The following is a 17,500-nucleotide window of genomic DNA, read 5'->3' as shown; positions in this document are numbered from 1 at the left end:
CATCGCTTGATGATCCTGGCTATTACCCCCTTACCTAGTTCCATAACCAGCCTTGGTTGAAATACAATTACCAAGTGTGAAAAACCCACTCATTGCGAGGCCGGCTTTACAATGGCAGAATGACTAGATGACATTGCGAGGCCGGCTTCACAATGCCGGCATGACTAGATGACATTGCGAGGCCGGCTTTACAATGCAAGCATGGCTTGATGACATTGCGAGGCCGGCTTCACAATGCCGGCATGACTAGATGACATTGCGAGGCCAGCTTTACAATGAAGCACATTTTCACACATAGAACCTAGCTGTTGAATTCCGTCCCAATTGCAGCACATATGCTGCAAGCGCAACAGCATCCAACACCTAATTTCCAAGTGTCAAAAACCCACTCATTGCGAGGCCGGCTTCACAATGCCGGCATGACTAGATGACATTGCGAGGCCGGCTTTACAATGCAAGCATGGCTTGATGACATTGCGAGGCCGGCTTCACAATGCCGGCATGACTAGATGACATTGCGGGGCCGGCTTTACAATGTCCGCCCACACATGGTTGAGGATCATCGCTTGATGATCCTGGCTATTACCCCCTTACCTAACCCTAACCCTAACCCCCTAACCCTAACCCCTAACCCTAACCCTAACCCCCTAACCCTAACCCAGGAAAAAGGGCCCACCTCCGGGCACCTTGACCTCCGGTCAAGCCTGGGCACCCACACTTAAGCCCCCCCCCTGTGGCCATACAAAACCGCGCGCCCAAATTGCCCGTGCCCCTGGTATCCCGTTTCAATTATTGCCAAGCCGGCTTTACAATGAAGCACATTTTCACACATAGAACCTAGCTGTTGAATTCCGTCCCAATTGCAGCACATATGCTGCAAGCGCAACAGCATCCAACACCTAATTCGCTTGATGATCCTGGCTATTACCCCCTTACCTAAACCTAACCATGGTCTTTCTGACCTAACCTTAACCTATGATCCATTGATCTAATTTGGATTTAAGGCCTTTTGGCCTAAACCTAATGTATACCTAAATCTAATCATGGTCTTTTTGACCTAACCTTAACCTATGATCTATTGATCTCATTTAGATTTAAGGCCGTTTTGCCTAAACCTAATGTATAGTCTATGCCTTACCAGGTAATCCTAGCCCTAAACCTAACCATTTGGTGTGTACCTATGCAAAGCTGGCTTTACAATGCCAGCATGACTAGATGACATTGCGAGGCCGGCTTCACAATGTCCGCCCACCCACGGTTGAGGATCATCGCTTGATGATCCTGGCTATTACCCCCTTACCTAAACCTAACCCTAACAGAGTTTCGAAAACTTTCCAGGAACTCGCAAAGCCATTCTGCCCCTCCATTTATGTTAATTGTAGTTTGGCAGGGGACCTCAAACTTAAGAAAGACAGTGTGATACACATAACTGTTAGAAAAATGTGTAAGACTGCAGGCAGTTGCAGTGGCCTTGCACTATGCCTCAAATGCTTTTCCAAAAGAAGGAATTGTCCGAGTGCACGCCTGGTGCTGAGTCACATGGCTTTTGGCAGGTATCTGATTGAAGATGTCGTTCTCTGAGTGGCTAGTGTTGTTGACGTTCTCTTCAGTCGTGGAAGAAGTATTCAGATCCTTTACTTTAGTAAGTACTAATACCACACTGTAGAAATAATCTATTACAGTAAAAGTCCTGCAAATGTTACTTAAGTAAAAGTATGTAAGTATCATCAGGAAAATGTACATAAAGTATTACAATTAAAAGTAACAGTTTAATCATTTAAACTGTACTTGTAGGCCTATATATTGTGTAGTTCCATTTTCAATAAAACATTGTATTGTATAAGATATATGTGTTTTGTGTGCAGAAATGTGAAAAAGTAACTAGTAACTAAAGCTATCAGATGAATGTAGTGGAGTAAAAAGTCCAATATTTCTCTCTGAAATGTAGCGGAGTAGAAGTAGAAAGTGGAATGAAAAGTAAATAAACACTCAAGTGAAGTACCTCAAATTTGTACTTAAGTACAGTACTGGAGTAAATGTATTTAGTTACATTCTGCCATTGGTTTTCTTTTATTACTCCTTTATTTTGTAATCCCTTTAATTTTAAGTAAATTGTTCAAGAGAAATGACTGTATTATGTGTGCTTACTTAAGTCAGATAATGACACCGACTTGCCATTTTGTTTTCACTTTCTTGTATACTATTGTAATTAAAATGTTAGCTATATCATGATCACTTTACTTTCTGTTAATCGCACACACAGAAATTCGCAACTCAGTGGTCACGCTCTGAACGTCCTCTCAGTTTCTCAGAGACGATGTAACGAAACAACACTGCTAATGCTAACCATTTAGAAGCTAGCCAGTACTTACACTATTCCTAGTATAATGTTAGCTAGGTATATGAATAGACAATTTAGCTTCACGTAAGTAGCTAGTAAGGACGACAGGCAGTGGCTGTTGCTGCCGACCAGATGCCGACTGACGACGACTGTACACGAGCTCAAGTGCATTTCGGGAAAATTCTTTAAAATAAAATCTGGAGAGAATTCGTGCCAGTGGTGACTGCTGGTAAGATTGTTGAGGTAAGTTGTAGGTTACTTGAAATCTTTTCTTAACTTATTTACAAGCAAAAACGGCATCTTGTGCGGTTGTTATTTTTACTGGTTAAATGTGGTTTCTAACAGAACTGTTAGACCCTGTACTTTACTCTTTAATAATAACGTGCCAAGGCACTTTTCCCCGCAAGGATTTGCATAACCTGGCCGCGGGACTGCACTCAGAGAAGCGAAGTTTAATTGCTGCACTTCGAATTCACCTCTTAAATGGAAAACATAGCGATATAATGTGTATCCCCTCTGTAACTCAAAATGTTACGAGTAAGATCCTTTTTTTAAAACATAAAAAGTCCGCGAAATTGCGTTCGCTAAACCCACCAGACTCCATGTAAATAAACAGTAATTTAAGCATCGTATGGGGCTGCACAACTATTTTATTCCAATTTCGGGTCTGTCAGTCACATTGAAAACATTTCCGGGGACAGCTACAGCCGGGGACAGGTCACCGAAACCGGGGACTTGATAGCCTACTTGCTTAATCTTGTGGTACTCTGAGTTCGGCCACTGCAGAGTTTTAATAGAGGTACAATGCAGATTCCAAGATTTGTGATTTCACACACATAGGACATTCTTTAACCGCAGCAGCAAAACACACTCTAAACAGGCCTGAAAGCAGAACGTTTGTTGGTCTATGACAACATGCACCTCGTTGATCTAAAAGACAATTCAAGATGTAAAAGTAGTGAAAGTCTTAAAATGAGAGATGGAATGATACAATCTACAAAATCACAAACACACTGTAGCTTATTTACTTGGCACAAGCCTGGTACTTTATGGTAGTGGGTTTACTCAGCAGAAGTTATGAGGTTGGTCACAGAAACCACAGAAGCTCTTCATTGCCTCTTTTGTTTTTTTTACTATTGGCCCTATTACTCTGTTTTGACAATCTTTAGAGCAGGGGTCTTCCAAAGTTTTCAAGCTTTTTTTTTAAGCTATGGACCCATTAACTGAGAGAGACGGAGCAGGGAGTCCAGGGACATGTAATATATTACATATATTGTATAAAATGAAGTTGCATATTAACAATACAATAAGGTGTAGCGCAGCCTAAAGCCTTTATACATACCTTTTTTTTTGCATAGAATATTAAGCTATTAGAATAATTGTTGGCATGATTTTATAAATCATCTTTTAATGTTACACATTGGCTACCTGTGGCACAGTGAATCCTTAGGATTGTATGTGGCTACTTTAGTGACTACCTTACCTATATGCCAGTAAGCCTGTCATCAGTGGGGATTTATATTTGCTAATAATATGTTAGAATTATGTTATTTTGAATTTGGAGGCCCCCCTGCAGTAACTCTGAGGACCGACCTAGGGATCTCTGCTTTACTGTACGTACGACTTGAGCTTCAAAGTTACAGGAAGTCATTCATTTTCGATGGAAGCCAGCTTCTCTCAGCTGCAAGAAGTCGGCGTCGCGTTTTGGGCATGTTGAGCGACCAGACCGTCAAGCAGAAAGTTGATGTTTGGTCAACTTTATGGTAATGAGCTATGACGGTGGTTCAGCGGCAAGCAACCAGTCAGAATATAGACGTCCTTCGCGCTGGCTGATTCCAGAGAAACATACGATGTGAACTTTCGTTCCTACCAAAACATTAGTTCTGAGAAAACAGAGGAAAAGCTCATCATCGCTGTTGCTGGGTTCCCTATCATTTATGATATGACTTTAGCGGCCAAAGCGTCAAAAACTTCCCCGTACTTTTTGACAAGCGTCCTTGACTGGGCCGCCAGAGCTTCTTTTGCAGCTCAAGTTGGCGGCGGTGTGTACGTACAGTCAGAGTATTAAACCATGACTAGACATTTCACAGATTTGGTTCCAACTTGAGTGTTTTGTCTCTGAACACTACAGCTCATAACATGTTTAATGTTTACTGTGATATGCCTCAAGCACCACTCGGCTTACAGGATTTCACTTGATTCTTTAGTTAGCAGTCTGGTTGTTGCATGAATTGGTAATAGCATCAGGATCTTTGCCTGAGCTGATGCCCTTTGTGATGGCAGTGATGGTTGATTTGGGAAGGCTCAGCCTTGCTACAGTGACACAATAGCTCCACATCTTGTGGCTACCTGGTGCAAGAACACGGGGAGTCAAAATGAGCAATGGTGAAATGTGGTGTACTAAAATGAATAACTCAGTTAATTAAAGTCGATCATTATATTGGATTTTAATGAAAAATGTTGCATATATTTAAATTTGAAGTCATTCTAATACATTTGTTTGCTAACAATCATCTGTGAAATGCTGTCCTTCATATGGCTTGGACATATTGATTTGTGTTATGAATATTGATATGTAGTTGAGACCAAATGTCTGCAGTGACTGCTAAATATTACCTTCCACATGCTCTTTTACATCTGAATAATCATCTTGTCATCTTTTCCCCCCGTCCTTTTCTGCACAGGTTTGAGAGCTTCCCTTCAGAGGCAAATGAGCTGGGATTTCCTTACGCGCCTGTTGGACGAGATTTCCAACCACTCAACCTTCGTGGGCAAAATCTGGCTCACCCTCTTCATCGTCTTTCGAATCGTGCTGACTGCTGTTGGGGGCGAGTCAATCTACTCTGATGAACAGAGTAATTTTGTGTGTAACACGCTGCAACCCGGTTGCGAGAACGTGTGCTACGATGCGTTTGCGCCGCTGTCACACATTCGCTTCTGGGCGTTTCAGGTGATTATGATCGCCACCCCCACCATCATGTACCTTGGCTTTGCTATGCATAAGATTGCCCGCATGGAGGACGATGACTACCGGCCGCAGGGCAGAAAGAGGATGCCGATAGTGAGCCGCGGTGCCAACCGGTACTACGAGGAAGCGGAGGATAATCGGGAGGAGGACCCCATGATCCTGGAAGAGATTGAGGCAGAAAAGGAAAAGGAAGTCACGGAGAAGCCCAGCAAAAAACACGACGGACACCGTCGCATCAAGCGCGATGGCCTGATGAAGGTCTACGTGTTTCAGCTGCTGTTGCGTGCCATCTTTGAGGCCTTGTTCCTGTTTGGACAGTACATCCTTTATGGACTGGAGGTGGCCCCTGTGTACGTATGCACGCACTCCCCTTGCCCAAACAAGGTGGATTGTTTCGTCTCGCGCCCCACAGAGAAAACCACCTTTCTGCGCATTATGTATGGCGTCAGCGCCCTATGTCTGCTCTTCACCATGTTGGAGATCCTTCACCTCAGCATCAGCGGTATCCGGGACTGCTTTTGTGCACGGCAGCCTCAGCCTCCCACCCCCCATCACGCAGCTCTGTCCAGCCAGAGGTCCTCCATCTTCCGCCAGCCATCTGCACCTCGAGGCTACCACACGGCTCTGAAGAAGGACCCGTCGGGGAAAATGGGCTTCAGGGACAACCAGGGAGACTCGGGCCGCGAGTCGTTTGGCGACGAGGCTTCATCGCGGGAACTGGAGAGGCTGCGAAGACACCTGAAACTGGCTCAGCACCATTTGGACAGAACATATGAGAAAGGTGAGGCCTCCAACCTTCTCATCCTCTTCATAAGTTTGTTCTTTTGATTTTTATCGTTTTTATTTTGTATCGATCAATACGAAATGCTTTACTGACACTATCTCTCTGTTTACAGGTCTTTGTGTGTAGGTTCTCATAAGACCAGCTGACATAAGACTAAAGTTTACATCAGTGAAATCAGGATCAGTGAGAGGACGTAAGGGAATCAAAGTGTGAGGACGTAAGGGAATCAAAGTGTGTGTGTGTGTGTGTGTGTGTGTGTGTGTGTGTGTGTGTGTGTGTGTGTGTGTGTGTGTGTGTGTGAGTGAGTGTGTGAGTGAGTGAGTGAGTGAGGGAGTGAGTGAGTGAGTGAGTGACATCCCAAGCCTTCCTGTGTTAGGGCCAGTTCACGTTCACTTTCTAAAATGGTCCAACATTGCCACCTATTGGTTGCATCTGAAAACAACAACACAGATCTTGATTGCACAATTGAATGTGTTTTGGATGATAGTTTTGTTTTATAAATAAAAGCATATGCATCAGTCTTTATTCAAAATGTGTGCTGGTGTCTCCATTAGCTCTACACACACACACACACACAGACAGAAACACACACACCACACACAGACACACATGCATACCCACACACACAGACACATAAACAGACAGACACACATGCACACACACACACTTTTAGCGTGTATAGAGCCAGCATATTTCCACATGTAAATGGGTGAATTAAGGGTTTATTTCAACCAAACTCCATGTAAATAATCAGTACTTTTAGCGTGTATAGAGCCAGCATATTTCCACGTGTAAATGGGTGAATTAAGGGTTTATTTCAACCAAACTCCATGTAAATAATCAGTACTTTTAGCGTGTATAGAGCCAGTATATTTCCACGTGTAAATGGGTGAATTAAGGGTTTATTTCAACCAAACTCCATGTAAATAATCAGTACTTTTAGCGTGTATAGAGCCAGCATATTTCCACGTGTAAATGGGTGAATTAAGGGTTTATTTCAACCAAACTCCATGTAAATAATCAGTACTTTTAGCGTGTATAGAGCCAGCATATTTCCACATGTAAATGGGTGAATTAAGGGTTTATTTCAACCAGACTCCATGTAAATAATCAGTACTTTCAGCGTGTATAGAGCCAGCATATTTCCACATGTAAATGGGTGGATTAAGGGTTTATTTCAACCAGACTCCATGTAAATAATCAGTACTTTTAGAGTGTATAGAGCCAGCATATTTTCACATGTAAATGGGTGGATTAAGGGTTTATTTCAACCAGACTCCATGTAAATAATCAGTACTTTCAGCGTGTATAGAGCCAGCATATTTCCACATGTAAATGGGTGGATTAAGGGTTTATTTCAACCAGACTCCATGTAAATAATCAGTACTTTTAGAGTGTATAGAGCCAGCATATTTTCACATGTAAATGGGTGGATTAAGGGTTTATTTCAACCAGACTCCATGTAAATAATCAGTACTTTTAGAGTGTATAGAGCCAGCATATTTTCACATGTAAATGGGTGAATTCAGAGTTTATTTCAACCAAACCAGAGTGGTGATTGTTGGAACAGTGGAAAGATGAACCAAGATGGTTTCATTTAGTTTCTGTCCACTTTGAATGAAGTGTGTTTTACGATGATAAAAGTCCTGATTATTTACATGGAGTCTGGTGGGTTTGGTGATGGTGTTTTCGGGTTACATTACAGCTTGTTTCTTGTTTAATACTGAACCAGTTTCAGAGATTGTTGGGAAAGTTCTCCTTTAAGCCCAGATCCAGCGCTGAGTCAGGTTCAACAGAACATGTGGACACTGATGCGTGAACAGCTGATTTATTTCTAATCTCTGGTGTGGGTGTGATAAACGTTAGCGTGCAGCAGTTTCTTCAGCTGGCAATGGGGGGCGCTGTCTTGCTGCAGAGTCTCCCCAGCAGCCCGGCCATCTGTAGCAGAGAGTTCACACCTTCAGACATCCTCAAGTGAGTGTAACCTATCTCCTGCAGCACAGAAACACATCACACTGTTAACCACGGTGTGTGTGTGTGTGTGTGTGTGTGTGTGTTTAGTGGGCGGAGCTTCACCTTGATGAACTCCAGCTTGAGGTACTCGGCCATGGGGAGGATCTTGCAGACCCTGAAGATGTTCCCGATGATGTCATCTGGCAAGTATCCGAGCGCCCACAGCGCCTCCACCACGCGGTACGCCTGGTCGATGTCGCCCGCCACGCAGTGTCCCAGCATGCATTTCACCAGCAGAGGCTGGGGCTCGTCGCACACTTTGAACACGTTCTCACTGCTGATGAAGCCAAAGCCGGAGTGGGTCGACTGCAGGTTATTCAGCGCCTGCAGCACGCACAGGAAGTCAGCACAACACACAGGAAGTCAGCACAACACACAGGAAGTCAGCACAACACCTGTCTGTCTGTCTCCTACCTGTCTCATGTCTCCCTGTGCGGTGAAGATGACGGCCTCCAGACCGTCGTCAGACACCGACAGCTCCTCCTTGTGGACGACGTCCTGCAGGCGCGCCAGGATCTGCCCGTCCGTCAGCTTGGCGTAGCGCAGCACGGCGCAGCGTGATTGGATGGGCTCGATGATCTTATCTGACGCGTTGCAAGCCAGAGCGAAGCGCGTCGTCTTTGAGTAGAACTTCATGATCCTCCGCAGCGCCTGCTGGGCGCCGTCCGTCATGCTGAGGGACACCGAGACACAATCAAATCATCTTCAGTGAATTAAGGGTTTATTTCAAGCAGACTCCATGTAAATAATCAGGACTTTTAGCGTGTATAGAGCCAGCATATTTTCACATGTAAATGGGTATAAAGTGTGTTTTACGATGATAAAAGTACTGATTATTTAGATGGAGTCTGGTGGGTAAAGTAGTGTAACGTAGCAGCTTGTCTGACCTGTCGGCTTCGTCCAGGATGAGGATCTTGTGTCGTCCTTTGGGCAGCATGACTTTCCGCTGAGCAAACATCTTGATCTTGTTCCTCACCACTTCGATTCCCCTAAAGACACAACAACAAACATTGTTAAAGTCAGCGTGTGTTAAGACATTAAAGACAGTTAAAGACCATTAAAGACAGTTTAACTAAATAATCTAAACTCAAGGGACACTTCCTGAAGCAACATTTCTCTTTCACATTATAGACTGTATCATTTTAATGTTCTAGTATGTTTAAATAAACTGAGTAAAGTTAGATCCATTGTTTGCAGTTCTAGATGAAAGCGTAGTAGATACTCTAACTCTAACCAATCAGCTGTTGAGTGTTGGATGGTCACTTATTTGTGCTTCAGAACGTAATCACGGTTTAAATGACCGTGTTGTCCGTGTGGTCGGGGCTGAAGGGGGCCCTGGTCTTGTATGGTTACGCTCTGACTTGCGTATCCTGTTACCTTTCGTCGGAGGCGTTGAGCTCCAGCACGGCATCCTTCATGGAGGCTCCCAGCAGCGTCCGGGACAAACACAGGATGCTGGTGGTCTTCCCTGTTCCTGGAGGACCTGCACAACAACAAACAGACACACACACACACACACACACACACAGACAAACACACACAGACACACACACACACACACACACACACACACACACACACACAGACACACAGAGACACACACACACACACACACACACACACACACACACACACACACACACACACACACACACAATATTTAAAGTCTCTAACCTAATGATGTCTAATGATGTCAGATTATTAAGATTAAACAGATATTCATAGTATCTAACCTGCTATGATGATGTTGGGGACATTTCCCTCTCTGGCGAACACTTCCAGCCGACTCACCGTCTCTTCGTTCCCCACGATCTGGTTCAGTTTGACCGGCCTGTATTTCTCCATCCAGGGCAGCTCGTAGGAGACTCTAACCGCGGGTTCTCCTGCTCCTGAATCCGCCTTCTGAGCGCTGTCTACCGGCTTCTGCTGCTCGCACTCAGCCTCCACCACCTCAGCCTCCCGGATCTCCTCCCTGTCATCCTTCTCTTCCTCTTCTTCCTCCTCCTCCTTTTGGGTGCCAGACTCGGTGGGGATGGGGGGCAGTGGGGTCCTTGGGTCTGGGGTCAGGTTCCATCCATACAGCTTCGTCCGCTTAGCCGGTGTCGGGTTGCAGGGGGTCAGCTTACATCCATACACCTCTGTCCGCTTATCCGGTGAAAAAATCATTTACTACTATAAATTACTTTAAATACTATTGAGTCGAATAACAGCTGTTAGCTCATACAACTGTTCACATAAACATATTCTATAATATATTATTTAAATAAGTACAGTTATTAGAATGTGAGAGAAAAAGATGAATTATTTCTATTTTATATAGTGAAACACTTACTGAAGAGGTTGGCTCCTCAGCCAGGAGGGTGGAGAGGTTGGCCAGCAGCCTTTCCTCAGCAGCTACTAGCTGCTTCTCACAATGAAGTGCAGGGGTGTTATAATAACAAAGATGCACAACAAATATGTTCATTTCAACACACGTTTTCTCTTGAAGTATAAACAGTGTCGACATGAAAGCACTTCATATCATTTGTTGTTATTAACCACTGACACTGACTTGTTCCCTTACTTACTAACACACACACACACACACACACACACACACACACACACACACACACACACACACACACACCAAATACAGCATGGACTGGCGAAAATTAAACGGGAGTAGCTATATCAACGAACGAGTGAATTGGCATTAGCATACATGTGCTCTTCACACACATTAATAAAACACACACATTGCATTGCACAGCGTCATTTGAAATATATAAACGGTTAAATTAGTGAGCATTTCTATCATGCTCTGACGCTGAGCTCTGCTCCAGGAGGACACCACTGTTTGAGGAGCAGGGACATGCAGGTAATTAGCTTTGAGACAAAAACATTTTCAGCTCAGAAATACCTCCAAAACAGGTATTTGTGCCGTAGCCTGAGCTATTTTGCACTTCAGAATTTTAACCATGCACACACAGGTTTAGTTTATTTAGTTTAGTAATAGTTTTTTTCTTCATATTTTTGCATTAATCTTACTAGGAAGCATACCAGTGGAAATATATATTCAGATTTGTAAGTGGGATATATATAAGTAAGTGGGATTGTCTGGAATCTGGCAATATAATAACCATTATGGTGGAATACACTGGCTAAGCAATTTACAAAAAATATCTGTGCTGACATAAATAGTTTACATGAGAATACATTATAAAGTTCAGGGACCGCTTGTTGTACTGATGCATGTGTTGAGTGAAGAGTTTGTGAGATATTTCACAGAGTAATGGGTGTGCAGAGATTTATGCAGAATGCAAATATGATAACTATATGATTGGTCCAGTATTAAACGAGATCACTGCAGTCGGCAACGGCGAAACAAGCTACAATGTAAGTTAATAGGACGTCAATTGTAGGCCTACTACAGCTTGTTTTTACGTTCATAAAAGTGCCTGTTTTGCCACTGACAGACTCAGATTAATATTCAAAGTGTCTGACAACATTATGGAAAGTATTTCGATCGACCTTTCTGTTAAAGAGTAAGATCCTTTTTTTAAAACATAAAAAGTCCGCGAAATTGCGTTCGCTAAACCCACCAGACTCCATGTAAATAAACAGTAATTTAAGCATCGTATGGGTGTGCACAACTATTTTATTCCAATTTCGGGTCTGTCAGTCACAGTGAAAACCGGGGACAGCTATAGCCGGGGACAGGTCACCGAAACCGGGGACTGTCCCCGGAAACCGGGGGCGTCTGGTCACCCTAAATTAGCCGTTAATAATTAGCTGTAAACTTTACGTTCTGGCTCCTTAGGCTTCTTCACCACTTACCTCACACAACTTTGGCTGCACGCTCTCTCTCTCTCTCTGCCTGGCTGTCTGTCTGCCTGCCTGCCTGCTTCTCTGTGTGTACATGTCTATGTGTACAGCGCGCTACCGGGAATACGCACGACAGAGACGCAGAGGCCTCTGGGAGCAAGCAACATCCCACACAAACACATACATACACTCTTTCTTTCTTTCTTTCTTTCTTTCTTTCTTTCTTTCTTTCTTTCTTTCTTTCTTTCTTTTATTTATCTCGTACAATCAACAGTGTTGCAAGACAGAATAAAAATTAAAAATTAATATTTCACTCACACACACACACACACACACACACACACACACACACACACACACACACACACACACACACTATTCCAATGTAATAACTAATTAATAAGTTAAACTGTGCCGAGCTTGGATGGTAATTTCCTCTCCTCCAATCGGAGCCTCAGCAACCTGTCGCAGTAGATCAACCAATCAGCTATTATGTTTTCATGTTATTTTTATTGTGAGAATAAATATCAAATTTCACTTTTTTTCTTGATGTTGAGAATCAGTTGTTATTCAATAAAATGTTGAGTTCCTTGTGTAAAGTACTGGAAATAGTTCTGAACCACCTTGGTTGAACAGCAGAAGGAGATTGAATCCACTTTCTAAAATGGTCCAACATTGCCACCTAGTGGTCCAGTCTGAAAACAACAACACAGATCTTGAGTGCACAACTGAATGCGTTTTGGATGATAGTTTTGTTTTATAAATAAAAGCATATGTATCAGTCTTCATTCATTCAGGACAGCCACAGAGTTGTCAATCACAGTTGGTTTAAGTTTGATTGATTTATTGTGGTTGTTTAAGGTGGTTAAAAAGTCATTAAAGTCCTTTGTAGAGTGGGTCCAGACACCCCAAATATTATCCAGATATCTGAAGTAGTCGCTCATTAGTCGTTAGACGGCCGGAAGGAGGAGAGAGACCCGTTGGAAGAGCACAGCAGTGGTATCGCGTTTCGCTGTTTTTGTAACTCTGGGCTCGTAAACGTCAAGATTTTGAGGCAAACCACTCGTTTTGGATTTGAATGTATTTAATCAATAAAGCTGTGGGGGAGAAAACATTCAAGTCTATGTGTTTGTTAACATGATTAAGTTATCATAATCAGACAAGAGTTTATTGCCAAAGTAAGTTACATCACAAGGAATCTGCCTTGGTTGTTGGGGCAAACATTAACAAACAAACATGGTGAACATTATTATTAAATAAAAATTAACAAACAGAAATATACGAAATAACGGTTTCAGAAAAAGAGGCTGAACACAGCCCAGACATGACTATGGTTATTCAGTTATGTTATTAGGCTGTATTTTCATAGATTTTTATCTGCTTTATTGCAGTAATTTCTGTTCATTTTGTCATTTCGTCTTTTGTTAACATATATATTTATAGATCTCCTTCACAGTTAACACCACAAGTAATGGAGTTGGACAAAGTGGTTTTCTTTCAAACTAAAGAGAAACAATTAAGATGCTGTGTGAGTTTAGGCGGCTAATTCTGGAATCCAAGAGGCCTGTGCGTCACACACACAGTGCACACACAGAGAGAGCCGACAGGCAGGTAGACAGGCAGACAGGCAGAGAGAGAGAGAGAACAACAGTCTCAGGACGTTTTTATTGGCTTGTGTCGAGGTGAGTGGTGACGAACTAAAGCCAGTGCATCGAGTTTACCGCTAATTACCCGAAATACAAGACAAATGGTAACTTGTGTCTTAACGTGAACTAGCTTATGTGATAAGTTAGTTAAGGTTCAGCTGAGACCTCGTGGCTCTACTAGGATAATGTTCTGGAGGCTATACTTAATGGAGACACTCCATATGTTTATTAACGCCATCACAATCGACACATTAATATATGCAAATGAGACGTTAAGTAGCTAATTCAATTTTTGCTGAATCAATTTATGCTAAATATCTTTATGTAAAAGGAAACATAGATTAGAATCCAAATATAAAAACATAATGGAATATATTACAATAAAGCTCTCAGGCATTCTGTATTACTTTCATCTATTTATTCATATCATAGCATCATTTACTTGTCTCTTCTCTTTTGCATATTTTGTTGAGGAAGTAACCTCCTTAAATGTGCATATGACAATTATTCATCTCAATGATACATTCATTATACATACATTAATTCATTTTAATTTATGAATAAACCCCTGGACTGTAATATTGTTAAGTTTGAGCAAGATTTCTGCTATCTTTGGTGGGCTTTTAATTTGAAACTACAGCCTACACCGGAATGACTTGAAACTTCCTGGGTGGCATCGGTGTACGTCTACTATTACCCTGAAGTTAAATTATTGTATGGAAACAGGGCCTTGTCAGAAATTCCAATAAAAAAAACTATTGGCTTAAGCTTACAATTGTCAATTATTTGAGCTTTTATTTTGAAAGTACATATCACAATTCCGTACATTTCCTCTGACGGTATTTGCTTTCGTTGACTGTCTTTAGCTATGTACCCGACGAATGCTTTTATTTTGAAACCAGTTCTGAGACCATTTACCGTAAACCTACTATAATCACGTACAGCAGAAAACTGGGTCGGCTGGCTTGACCGCAGTAAGTTTAGGGAAGTGTCTGTACGCTGCTCTATGATTTTTTTTCATTGGTTGTTGCGTTAAATCTTACCCAGATACAATATTGCTATTTTCTGATTGGCTATTGTGCAGCTTTATTTATTTTTTTGATTGGCTGATAAGTGGCAGGGGGAGACGCGCTTGATTCCTGCCGGTGAAAGCGGCGACAGAGAAATTTTGGGCGCTGCGGCATATTAAATATATTATAAATAGTTTTTCCGCATGAGAAATACAATGTGTGGCGGGAGTGCGTGACAAAAGACCGAAATAAGTGACTGTCACGCTTAATGCGTGAGCCCTGTAAATTGCCAAAAACATGAAAACAAGTGTCCTGCATTAAACAGTAACTTCAACTTTCAATTCTTTTTTTCATTTTAGAAATGTCTCAGCAAAAGATGGTGAGTATATTTTTACAGTTTAAATATGATAATTGTAAGAGGATGAATCAAAGTGGAAATATGTTAGTGTCATTGGAGTTATTTAATTAATATGTAATTGAAATTAACATATTTGCTGTGCATCTTCTTTATTACAGGTGGCCCACTGTCCCAGCGAGGAGCAACTGGCAGTAGCTGAGGCGAGGCTCCTGGTCAACCTCACCCCCGTCCTGGCTGAGGAGCCCACCTGTTCAGTAAGGAAGTAAATCTCATTCCGAGGCCGAGGACCACACTGCCTCCCATCCCCAATAAATTATCCAATAAACAGACTTTATTACATAAATACATTACATTAGAACCAATACTTTCATTTACAATATAAACATACAATAACATGACTTCGAAACAGTCTATAACTCTTCATGTACAACGGTTAACAAAATATGAACATAAACATTAAGAAAACACTTTATGTTAACAACATATTCATGTCACAGTTAGACAAGCAATACTTCTAAAATATACCATCAAATATCCCAAGGAAAGCTTCCTCTTCTTTGCAGTTGCTGCTGAAAATACAGTGTGCAAAAAAGAGGGAAGGTGTTTATCAGTTAAAAAAGTGTATTCCATATATGGTTATTTTCATTATGTGCTAGGGAAAGAACATTGTTATAAGTCAAAATGAAAGCCTTTTTCCTCTACCTTCTGATGACATGTGAACTGGTGTTGGATGGGACGCTCATTGTTGAGAAGAAACCAAAACCTCTTAACCATAACTGGGGTCAAATGGGTTGCAGTCTGCTTGGGAGATTTTCTTGTGTATTTACTGTGATCTCTTCACTGAATATGCTTGGTCTCTGCAAAAAAAACGGGAGGGAGGCAAATTTCACGTGCCAAGTTAAAATGAGTCAGTAACCGTTTAGCTTTTAACATATTAACAGAATATTCCTGTCCAAAAAGAGAAAAACTCATCAGCAAAAGAGCAACACTAATAGTGACTTTAGCTTCCTGCCATGTTTTTTGTTTACATCTAAATGTATCCATGCAGAATCACCTAATTATTTATTTGGCTTGGATATTCCATTTCCTTGGACTCTTGTGGATTTATGAAAACAAAGTTTTTGGGATTATATCACCTCTATGGACACTCAAAAAGGTATGAATGCACAGACACCATGTGTGCTATAAATCATCTTATGCTTTGTGTGTGGGCTTAATTGAATCTTGAGAGGCTAAGCTTTCAGTTGTTGTATCGCGTGACCATATGTTTTGAAGATTTAATGCGTCAAAGTTATAACGAAGTTTATGCAGCGTCCATTTCGAGCGGCGGGGTTCCGTAGACGGAACAGTGATCCTTAATTTGCTAGTCTCCCTACAGCTCTGCCTGCCTGCCTGCCTGCCTTGACTGTTGTCACAGACAGACAGACAGACAGCCAGACACAGACAGAAGACAGACAGACGCAGACAGAAGACAGACAGACACAGACAGACAGACTCACTATCTTTGTGGGGGACCCGTCATTGACATATTGACGTATTTCCTAGCCCTAACCTTAACCATCATACTGTATATACTATATTGTTACTCATTTAACTGTCTAGTACAGTTCAAAGACAGTGTTTAAAAAGTGCAATCCACATGTTTACATATATTTATTACAGTAAATGATAGTTAAATGTAAATACTACTAAGTGTGGTAAAGCCACATATTGGTTTTTATATTTCTGCAACCTGCACTTTAGTTTGTGTGATTTGTTTATGACTTTCACATGAATGTTTACACCAGACTTGGTCAGTGCTCAGTATACCACTGTGATTTGAAGTAGTTAGATGAAAGATGTCATTCATATAAATTCATGCATCACCTAATGTCATCGTCACGTCCAGGCCTGGCCTCCAGGAAAGAACAGTTTGTTTGTTTAATCTATCTAATTTTGTGTTGTTCATACTATACAATGATTTCTTGCTTGTCTTTGTTGAGTAATACAGGAGACAAAGAGCTTACAAAATAATCACATATCGAATCGAAATCGCAATATTTTTTGAAAGAAATCGCAATTAGATTATTTACAAAAATCGTTGAGCCCTACTCCCTAAAACATAGATATCACTTCCCATTTGACCTTTGACCTCGCCTCATTACAACAGCCCGGCCTGCCTGCCTGTCCCCCTGCCTGCCTGACGAAAGTCTACCGTCACTCCGCCAAAAGCTTGCAAACAGAGAACTCACACAGTGACACAGATCACTTTCGTAGAGAAAATGGCAGCAGTTAAACCAAATTCCCCCTCAAGTCATTTCCATTACAACCCGGGATATGAAGTGCAACGTCTCATGCTGGGAGTTCTCACAGACGCCGCTTTACTTTCTCTGTGGATCGATTCAAGGATGAACTGAAAGTGATATTTTTTTATCTAACGGAGAGGAAGACTCACTATCAGATCTATGAAAAAAACCCACGTGGATTTGTATAACCATTTTAAACCAGAAGGAATGCATATTTTCTTTGTGAAACTAACTTTGTTGTTGTCAAGAAAACTCTCACGTTCGCTTGAAGAAAAAAAGAGGATAAAG

At 41.8% G+C, this 17,500-nt stretch overlaps 1 protein-coding gene and 1 pseudogene across 1 annotated transcript; one reads left to right on the top strand and one right to left on the bottom strand.

Moving 5' to 3' along the window:
- The first annotated feature begins 5,051 nt into the window (after positions 1-5,051).
- LOC144514320 (gap junction gamma-1 protein pseudogene) lies at positions 5,052-6,137 on the top strand (annotated as a pseudogene).
- A 1,837-nt stretch (positions 6,138-7,974) lies between these two features.
- rfc2 (replication factor C (activator 1) 2) lies at positions 7,975-10,272 on the bottom strand. Its single transcript, XM_078245478.1, has 6 exons — positions 9,840-10,272; positions 9,484-9,589; positions 8,994-9,095; positions 8,521-8,779; positions 8,170-8,430; positions 7,975-8,085 (listed from the first exon to the last, which is right to left on the bottom strand). The coding sequence occupies exons 1-6, from the start codon at positions 10,270-10,272 to the stop codon at positions 7,975-7,977; spliced, it is 1,272 nt and encodes a 423-aa protein (XP_078101604.1).
- Positions 10,273-17,500: the final 7,228 nt, after the last annotated feature.

Source organism: Sander vitreus, unplaced genomic scaffold, assembly GCF_031162955.1.
Source record: "Sander vitreus isolate 19-12246 unplaced genomic scaffold, sanVit1 ctg541_0, whole genome shotgun sequence".
Taxonomy (NCBI): Eukaryota; Metazoa; Chordata; class Actinopteri; order Perciformes; family Percidae; genus Sander; species Sander vitreus.
The sequence above is the reverse complement of the archived record's forward strand: the minus strand, read 5'-3'. Positions and strand labels throughout refer to the sequence as shown.